Consider the following 10,467-nt stretch of genomic DNA (forward strand, 5'->3'; position numbering starts at 1 on the left):
AGCATTGCAAAGACACACAATATTCTGGGTCCAATCTGTCCACCAGGAATGCATGATCCTGACTCTGTTCCTGGCATCAGGAAACCCATCATTCAGGGGCACCTGCTCCATGCTGCTCAGTGCTGGCACAGGGGTGGACAAACTGGATCCCTGGAGAGCTAGCATGTGACCCGGAGGGGCGGGCATTTCAAAGGATGTGAGCATTGTGGGACAGAGGTCAGGGTGGGCACTGGGGTGGGATATGGAGAGTGTTAGGGTGAGGGGAATGGCTACACCCACACTCTGCCAGCCATGCAGTGTGGTTTAAGAATTTCTGGGGACTTGCCAACTAGGCATTGTTGGCTGGCATGTGGTGGGCGCTCCCTGAGCAGCTTTGGGTAAACAGACTCTGTTGATCCACACTTCCTTGCTTCAAGCTCTAACCTGAAGGCCCTACTCCGAGACTCATCTCCAGACCTACTGCCAGCCCTTTGCACTCTTGTATAAGCCATGCCCACATTTACTTTTATTTTTAGGGGTGTGTACATGCACATCAGATCTCCTGGAGCTAGAGTTACAGATGGCTGTGAGCCTCCTGACTGGGCTGGGAACTGAACTCCTCCTCTGGATGAGCAGCAAGTCCTCCTAACCACTGATGCATCTTTGCAGCCCACACATCCTCAAGGAGTCTTTCAGCCCTTGGACTCACCAGACCATAATGGCCCTTCCCACTTTGGGTCCATAGTTTGTTTCAGGGGAACAAAAGCCCTTGGTGATTTGGGAGTACCCTGTGCCTCCCTCAGGCTGCTCTCAACGCTGCTCTTAGCCTCTGCTGCGGTCACCTTTCAGACTGTCCCCACACAGCCGCTCACCTACAGGCCTCTAGTTCTCCGCTCAGGCTCATGAGTGTGCTTATTACCCAGTCTCTGGCCCATTCCACCTGTGCGGAAGCTGGAAGCTTTGTGTGATCTGATCAGCAGAAATGAATAGACAATGAGAAGGCACTGGAGACAGCTTGCATTTTTCTTCCCTCAGAACAAAAGAGCACAACTGGCCGGGCATTGGTGGCGCACGCCTTTAATCCCAGCACTCGGGAGGCAGAGGCAGGCAGATCTCTGTGAGTTCGAGGCCAGCCTGGTGTCCAGATCGAGTGCCAGGATAGGCTCCAAATCTACACAGCTACACAGAGAAACCCTGTCTTGAAAAACCAAAAACCAAAAAAAAAAAAAAAAAAAAAAAAAAAAAGCACAACTGGTTTCGATCTAGAATAGCTGAGTTTATTTTTTCATTGTAACAATTAAAGAGGAAGGGTTTTATAGATTTAATAAATAGAATAAATAATATATATTTATCTTGATGTTCGGCGTTTCGGCACTTTTGCCCTTGCTTTCTGAGACGTCTCCTGGAGACTCTTCAGAAAGGACAACGTATTGCCTGCTGTGGTTTGGTTGCATGGCTTCTCACAGGAGAAAAACTGCGGAGAGGGAAGAAGGCAAGACAGAGTGAGCCACTTCAGCAGTGCACACCTAGCAGCCCCAGGACCGTTGTCCCCAAGCCTTTGGGACAGGTTGATGGGCAGGAGAGAGAGGAGTGAGATGTGGAGAAAATAAGAAGGTGATCCTCAGCTAGCTAGTGTTTGGTAAGACTGTGTAGGGGTTAATCTGGGGTCAGGATTCCAGGAGTCTGCACACACACACATACACACACACACACACCACACACACACACACACCACACACACACACACACCACACACACATACACACCACACACACACACTCACACCACACACACACACCACACACTCACGCACATACACACACACACACTCACACCACACACTCACACATACACACCACACACTCACACACACTCACACACATACACACCACACACACACACTCACACATACACACCACACACTCACACTCACACTCACACACACTCATACACACACCACACATACTCACACTCACACACACACTCATACACCACACACACACACCACACACACTCACATACCACACACACACCACACACACACTCTCAGACACACACTCACACACACACACACACACACACACCACACACACACACACACACACACACACACACACACACACACACACTCACACACACACTCATACACCACATACACACACACACTTCCCTGAATGTCATTAGGGAAACTCTTTTCTTGGGATTCCCTGGGGACTAAACACCTGTACACTTGTTACCTTTTTTTTTCCTGCCCTTTCAAGGTCACTTTATAACACAGTAGTTCTGAGTGAGACTTTGGGTTCACATAGACCAGAGTTTAAGTCCCAACTTTGTCTCTTATTAAATACATTCACATCAGAAAAGAATAACTTTCCTGGCTATCATTGTCCTCTTTTAGCAGGGGTGACAGAGCTGAAACTGGTCCCCAAGGCAGGAGGCTAACCCTCACAGCACATGTGGCACAGCTAGGGCAGATGCCACTGTGGACGTAGATGTGACTAGCCTGGCCAACTACAACACTTTGCATGGCTGGTGCTTTCCTAGGAACACCCAGGCACAGGGATAAAGGACAGTGGCCTGCCACTGCCCCAGAAACCAGGGCACATGCTGATAGTGTGTAGAGTGGGTGACAAATACCTACCTAGTCTTTTTTTTTTTTAACAAACCTTTTGGGTCATTCAACAAACAAACAAAAACCCCTGATTTAGAGGCTACCACATCCCTGAGTAGTACGTTGAGTTCTTAAGTGGCTTCGTGCTGTCTGACTCTGTAGGGTACAGCCTTTGATACAACAGGGTGAATTCTTTCATTATTCAATAAGCAGATAGAAGACATTGGCTACATGGGTGGCAGTGGTTTCCATTTAATCAGGGGAACCACGGATCCCAGCAGAGACCCCAGTTCAGGGATCTCGTCTCTGGTTAAATTCCTTGCCAGCCCCTTCCAGCCTGGGACTGCTGACTCTAACTGCCATCCTTTCTCGTTGGCTCAGAGATGAGCAGATGGTGTTTGCTCCCAAGATTCTCAGCTAAGCTCTGACCCAAAGGCCCTACTCCTTCGGTGTCAGCATTCACTCAGAGATCAGCTGTCACATGCGAACACAAAACTCACCGGACACTTGTTGTTTTTTAAGCCTTCAACTGTCCTTTTCACCTGGAGGAAAGAGACTGAGAATCGTGTTTTCTGTGTGGCATTGGTCAGCTGTGACAGTCCCTCCTGGAAGCATGGCGTGGTACAATCGTCCTGTTAAATAATAAGGACTTATGAAAAGGGTTCATGAAAACTGTGTAGGACAGCCTTGAGAAAAAAAAAATAACCACCAAGAGAATTTTAAAGAGCAAACTTAATTGAACCAGTGTCACCCAAACTCATGCTATTTTAACATCTGTTCCTTGACACTCTAGGAAATGATCTTAAGTTATTTAAGCTGAGTCATTTTCTCAGCAACAACCCCAGAGCGGATTCTATCCAGGAAACAACCCCGGAGGAGATGCTATCCAGGAAATGTGGACTGGTGCCCTGCCTGGCAGAGGGGGTGCATCTGCCTTACGCCTGGTGGCCCCTGTCCGGGTTCAGTGGCTGCGAGTTTGAAAGTACAGAAAAGGAAAAGCTGTTCTCACCGGACTAAGAAAGGGCTCGTGCTTCAGACGAGCTAAAATCCTGCCCTGAGAAAGGAGGGAATAGGCTGGACCCTTCCCTAGCCAGACCCCGAAGGATGGGCATCTCCACAGGGTCCAAGCTCAGTGTCTGTCTCCCAGGCCCAGCCTGCAGGATGAGCCCCGCATGGCCACAGGTCTAGATGACTGCTCTCTCACCCTAACCAGGAGTTACCAGAGTCTCCCTGATCTCCCCTCACTGCCAGGGTGGCCGTTGCTCTCTTGGGGTCCCATTCAGTCCCCAGCACCAAACTTTGAGACTGTTCTCCCAGAGAACAGTTGGGACCATTTGACAGCCACTAAAAACCAGCAGGGAGATGGAGGAAGAGGAAGAGGTGGGGGCAGGGAGGAGGAGGAGGAGGGGGGGAGCTGGAGAAAGAAGAGGCGTGTGTGATGTCTAGACAGTCCATGCCTGATGTTACTATTCTGTTTCACAAACCTGGAGTCACCAGCAGGTGAATCAGAAAGCAATTCCATTTCTTTTTCATTTTATACATGGCCACTTATCCCAGAAGATAGTTAATAATTTTTAGACTCTGAAGAAATTCAAATAGCTCAAGGGCCATGAAGCTAAGTTAAACATATGCATATGTATATAATGTATATATAAATATATAAGTTTTAAAGGTGGGGTCTATACTATTAACAGTTACACTTAAACAATAGCTTAAGCTTTAGAATGCCAAGTAAATTGCATTATTTTTCTTCAAAGTTTAAACAGCGTCCCAGTGATCTTTTTGGGCCATACTCACAGAGGGGATGGGAAGACACAAGCAACTGGTCACCTGCAAGAGAGAAAGCTCAGCATGAACACTGCAGCTATGAACATTAGGCCGGGTTGGGGAGGTTTTAAGAAGTCATTCACTCACATTGGTGCTGCAGCTGCACTTTGAGGATGGATCACCCTACAGCAGGCAAAGAGACGATAACCCAGAATGAGTGGAGCGCCCTTCCTCACCCTCCGGGATGGCTCACACAGTTACCAGCTCTCCCCAGCCCCAGACTGCTACCTGCAGATTGTCCATAAGGGAACTGGTGACCCTGATCACGAGCTCAGTGTTGCATTTCCAGTTGAGCACAGAACCAACAGAACTGAAGAGCAGGGCAGAGGCAAGGATGGAGGCCACAAACATCTTGGCAGGAGTCTGGAGCTCAGCCTACTGGCACCATCCAGGCTAGCCATATTTAAAGCTCTCCAAACCGGGAAAAACCCTGACATCAAACTGATACCTAGTGCCCACTTTTTCTCTGTAAGTTGAGGCCGACTGATATTGAAAAATAATCAGTCTGAGTCACTTGACAAAGACTGTGCCAGGAAATACCATTCCTCAGAAAAGATGCTTTTCAAACAGTTGGGTTCTGAAATGCTAAAGGAAAAGTTCGAAATCTCCCCCACCCCCTTTTAAAGGCAGGAATTCTAGTTGTGAGACTCAGAACACTTTCCATGAAAGCCAGGTCTGTGTTTTCCCCTTCACATTAGTGGAAACGCTGATAGACAGCAGTCGGGTGTGGTGTTGTGATGAAGGGGTCACGCTGGGGATATCAGGGGAAAGCAGGGCACCCATCTCACTCACTGGGGTTTTCCTCTGGCCACTGCAGCCTCAGTTTACTGTGCTTGGTAGCTCAGATCCTCACAGTCTGTCAGGCCTGGGAACATAGGCCTCCAAGAAGTGAGTGTATGAGGGGCTGTTCTCTGTAAGCTCAGGGATGCTGTAACTGTTCTTGCTAACATTGGCCTTGAGGATGCTTAGACTCTTATCAGACTGTGTGTGGCCCTGGGTAACATCAGTTAAAAATACAAAACAAACTCATTTCTACAACAGGCTACTGCCACCCAGTACCCAGAGCACTTTCAGCCTGTCAGCCCCATCCTAGGTGTTCCCTGGGAATCACGCCATCGGGTGAGACGGGTACTAGTTTTCATCCTCATTGCTACCCTTTCAGCCACCGCATACAACTTAGCTACCAGGTTCCCTAGTGTGGTTACGTCACAATAACGGCTAATGCGGCTGGTTATGCCGTCACCATGACTGGAGAGCAGAGTCTCTGTGGATCACTGATATAAATACTATATTTATCCTCAGTATTTCATACAGGGGAAACTGGGGCACAGAGGAGCAAGTAATTTGTCCAAAGTTATACAACTAGGAATCTGCACATTCTTTATTTTCTGGGGGGTGGGTGTTAGTTTTCAGGCATCTGCACTGGCCTGTCCTTGGGGTTCTGACAGGATTCGCCCTCAGCTGCAGCCACTAAGAGCACCACCTGTGCAATTCACTATGTTCCCTTTTAAAAGGGCCCCGCCCACCTCCTATCCTCTCCCTCTCCCCTGTCCTGTCTCCTGTCTCATCTCTCTTGCTGCTCCTGTTCCCAGAGGCTGGTCTCCTCCTCCCTTTTTCTGTTTTTATGATCCTTTTCCCTAATTAAAAAGAAAAGCTCTCATGTACTGCTTTTCTTAAATTACAACAGTGGGGAAATTGGACTCAGCTAGGCAAGTGTGCTGTACCAACAAGCTACACCTTCCCAGGCAAGTACACTGCTCTGCCAGGCTACACTTTCTTTGGTCCCCAAATGCATCTTTTAAAAAATCATTTCACAATTTATTTATTAAATATTATTACTGTGGTATGTGTATGCAGATCAGGAGACAATTTAGGGGACTCAGTTCTCTCCCTCTGCCTTGTCGCTGAGGCGGGGTCTCTTGTGTTTTTGCTGTGTTGTGTACTCCAGGTTAGCTGGCTTTCAAGTTTCTAGACACTTCTCCTGTCTCTTGTCCCACTGTAGGCATTCTGGGGTTACAGGTGAGCACTGTAGGCATTCTGGGGCTACAGGTGAGCACTGTAGGCATTCTGGGGTTACAGGTGAGCACTGTAGGCATTCTGGGGTTACAGGTGAGCACTGTAGGCATTCTGGGGTTACAGGTGAGCACTGTAGGCATTCTGGGGTTACAGGTGAGCACTGTAGGCATTCTGGGGTTACAGGTGAGCACTGTAGGCATTCTGGGGTTACAGGTGAGCACTGTAGGCATTCTGGGGTTACAGGTGAGCACTATTGCATCATGATTTTTCACGTGGTTTCTGGGAATCGAGCCTGGATTGGCAGGCTTGCTGAGCTGGTGTTTTTTCCAGCTGAGCCACCTTGACAGCCCTCAGGTGTAACTCTTAATTGTTCTTCAGCAGCCCTGAGGGCTTCCCTGCCCTGCCCACACCTGTGCATATTCCTGAGTCTTCATGGTCTGGCTCTCCAGTCCAGTCTCCACACTGTGAAACCTTGAGACCCAAACTGACTAAATGCTTGTCAGTTGACTTCAACTGACATTAATTTGAAACATGTTTTTAAATGGAAAGGTATACATTTAAACCATGTTCCTGTGAGGCCTCAAAGCCAGTTATACTTAGAGGTAAGTTCAGGTAAGAAAATTTGCTGTTGGTCCAATCGGATCAGCAGGCAGGGGTCCTTTGGCTGAGCATGCCCACTGCAGTTGTCAGGGAGTCAGCTCCGTGCTTTATGCAGTGTGTTGTGAGAGCAGGTGGTTTTTATTAATTTTTATTAATTTTTCTCAGGAGAGAGGGGTATTGCCAGAATTTGGCTGCACAGTGGGAAAGAGGGCCATCTTGGAGGTCAACAAACTAAATTTCTCACTAAATTTTCCCCCCCATACACACACACAGCTTAGACCTACTGCATACTTCCCTTCTACAGACACTTGATGAGGCGGATGGCCTCCTAGCCTGTGGGAAACACTTTGTTCCTAAGTCTAAATCGGTACCTCTCTCGGGCAGGACCCAGGAGAGTGCAGTGTGGCGATACTGCCGTCAAAGACCTACTCATCCTCCCCACCCCAACTTTGCTGCTGTGTGAGCCATGGGTCTCATTTTAATCCTGGCTGCTGATACAATCTGGCAAGTTCTACCCTGACCCATAGTCCTTGGGTCACCTTCCTGCCACCACCCAGAAAAAGACTGGTGTAAAGATGGTGTCCATATTCACAGGCACTTCTTAGGCTGGTCATCTAACTTTTCCAGATCCAAGCAATCAGGGTGGAGGCATCATCCATTCCAGAAGGATATCACTGTTTGATTTGGAGCACACTGTCCAGCAGTTAACCACAGTTCTGTTTGGAAGTTTGGTCTGTTGTGGTCCAGTCTCACCGAGGGCTGACCTCCTCTTTCTGAGCATCCGCTGGATGGTTTCCAGTTTCTACCTCTGTGCCGTTATCCTTGCTAAGCTCTGCCTGGGACGCCCGTACTCAGCTGTCCCATACAGGGCCTTCTCTCATTCTCCGTGCTTTCCCTGACCAGATAATTACTGGAGATAGATGTACCTATCTCTCCTTAAAATTGATTCATAATAATTGTATGTATTCATGGGATACAGTATGCTGATATTTCAGTGCGTCTGTACAGTGTGTCCTTATTTACCAAGGCAGCTGCTTTTCATCTCCTTATCCCTTGTCTGTATTTGGAGCCTTTTTATTAAAAGATTTATTTATTTTTATTTTATCTATGTATTTTGTGCGCATATGTGTAAGTTTTCTACATGTGCTGTTCCCATGGAGGCCAAAGAGGGCATCAGATCTAGAACTGGAGTTACAGACGGTTGTGAGATGCCCTATAGGTGCTGGGAATCAAACTCAGGTCCTCTGCAAGAGCAGCCAGTGCTCTTAACCTCTGAGTCATCTCTCTATCCCCATATGAGGAACTTTCCGGGTTCTTGTGCTTTTGTGAACTATAACCTCCTACCGATATGCTATAGAGTGCCGGAGCTCGCTCCCTCCATCCAGCTGTGACTTGGTACCTACTACCCAACATCACTTAATCTCTCTTCTCCGCTCCCTCTCCTATGCTCCAGGAATTGTTGTACAGCTTTCATCTACTGTGAGAACAACAGTTCTGGTTTCCACCTGTGAGAGATCATTGCTTAGAAAGGACGAAGAATGTGGCTTATTCCACCATGATGTCTTCCAGTTGTGTCCACCCTGCCACAGATGATAGAGTTTCAGTTTTATGGTAGAACCACACTCCATTTCCTGGACACACACAATGTATTTTCTCCTATCTGTCGTGGACTTGCAGGTTGATCCTGCACCTGAGCTGTTATTATAGAGCCACGCCCTGCTTGCACCGCGCCTCTAGTCATTCCCTTTGGGTAGGACCAAAGTAGGGTTGCTGGATTCTTTGGATAATATGATTTTCACTTTTTGAAACCTTGACACTAAGAAATCTGTACTGATTGATCTACATTCCACCAGCAGTGCCTGCACCTTGCCAGCCAACATTTGCTATTTTTTATAATAGTTATTTTGAATTAGCTATCAAGTAAAAGAAATCAAAGGCATATAAGTAGGAAGAGAAGAAACAAAATTACCTGCTTGGAAATGGTGTAATACATAGATAAAACAAACAACAAACAGTAACCTCTGCAAACACCACCAAAAGACACAGATAAGGGGATTCAGTAAAACCGAAGGATATAAAATCTTCACAATCCAACATAAAAGCCAGCCATATTGTATACATTAGTAATGAACTAATTCAAAAGATATGGGAGGCATTCTGTCTGTTCACAACAGCAGCAAAATTAAAGCGAAAGAAGACAAGATAAATGCCTTGGGATAAGCCGGGTATGGGAGTGCAAGCCCATGGTCCCAGCTAATCAGGATGCTGAGGCAAGATGGGTAGAACCTGGGAATTCAAGGCCAGCAGCAAACAAAAGGCCTAGAAAGAAACTTAAGCAAAGAAATAACTAGTCCTATAATGAAAATTACGAAACACTGATAAAAGAAACTGAAGATGGTATGTGCACCCACAAGGGAAAGACCAAGAATGCTCACAGACTGGGAGAGTTAATATATTTAAAATGTCTATACTACCCAAAGTCGCTTATAGATTCAATGCAATTTCCACGCAGATACCAATGGCATTCTTATAGAAATAGGAAAAACAAAGTCTAAGTTTGTTAAGTGCTCAGTGATTATTGACTAAATAACTAACATGTCGCTCTTGTTAAAACTCATTGATCACTCATATTATTAAAATAACCAACGCACCATTCCCAGCAGATGGTCATTTAATGTTTTAAGCATTTGAGGAGTGAACAACTGATGAACAGTCGTCATGGTCCTCTGAGTCCTTGCTGTAGGGCTTGCGCTCATCCAGGCTGCACAAGGAAGGGCTGGGGGCGGGGACACCCATTCTGTAAAGAACGAAACAGAAAGAGGACAGGTGTCTGATTCTGTATCTTTTTCTTCTGCCCCGCCCCCACACTCAGTAATGAGAGAGGAGCAGAGTGGGGTCCACGATGGAAGCCCTGCAGTTAAACACCATCGAAACAGCAGGCACTGTCCAAGCCGTGTGCAACTTTTGAAGTTTGGCTTCTAGGATTTTCTCAGCATCAGAATGCAAGTATGCAAATGACCGGCAGGAAATGCGCCCAACTCAAAAATGACTCACTGACATTAACTACCAGGGAGGCTGGGGAGTAGAATGCAGCCAAGGATGGAACACAGATAACATCTTTAGCAATAAGTGACAGGAGACAATAATCAACCATTTACTTTGTTCCAAAGATAAAGCTTAACATACATACTTTGTGATTAAAGAGCTTATATGTCATGGATTATTTCTCAAGGAATACAACAAAAAAATGGTTATTTGTTCTAGGAAAATACAACACAAAATGACCAAAAAATTTTTTTTAAATAACTAAATTTCCAAGCAAAAAACCATTCCACGTTTTACTCTAAACAGTAGAGATAACTAGTTCCAAGAATCTTCTAGCACTAATTTCTTCATCAGATAGTAATTTCTAGATCAATATTTTTCACCAGCTA

General features: G+C 46.5%; 1 protein-coding gene across 1 annotated transcript; it reads right to left on the reverse strand.

The window, feature by feature from the left end:
• Positions 1-1,327: 1,327 nt before the first annotated feature.
• On the reverse strand, positions 1,328-4,768 carry Il9 (interleukin 9). The gene is made up of 5 exons (XM_027409604.1): positions 4,646-4,768; positions 4,505-4,540; positions 4,388-4,420; positions 3,091-3,222; positions 1,328-1,453 (listed from the first exon to the last, which is right to left on the reverse strand). The coding sequence occupies exons 1-5, from the start codon at positions 4,766-4,768 to the stop codon at positions 1,328-1,330; spliced, it is 450 nt and encodes a 149-aa protein (XP_027265405.1).
• Between the last annotated feature and the right edge of the window lie 5,699 nt (positions 4,769-10,467).

The sequence above is a fragment of the Cricetulus griseus genome, chromosome 3, assembly GCF_003668045.3.
Source record: "Cricetulus griseus strain 17A/GY chromosome 3, alternate assembly CriGri-PICRH-1.0, whole genome shotgun sequence".
NCBI lineage: Eukaryota > Metazoa > Chordata > Mammalia > Rodentia > Cricetidae > Cricetulus > Cricetulus griseus.

Excerpts from the sequence above, each read along its gene's own strand:
- Il9 (XM_027409604.1), bottom strand. The coding sequence starts at position 4,768 with ATGTTTGTGGCCTCCATCCTTGCCTCTGCCCTGCTCTTCAGTTCTGTT. Across the intron at positions 3,223-4,387 it reads TGTGTCTTCCCATCCCCTCT|GACGATTGTACCACGCCATG; the intron begins GTGAGTATGGCC and ends ATTATTTAACAG. Across the intron at positions 1,454-3,090 it reads TAAAAAACAACAAGTGTCCG|TTTTTCTCCTGTGAGAAGCC; the intron begins GTGAGTTTTGTG and ends CCCTCTCCGCAG.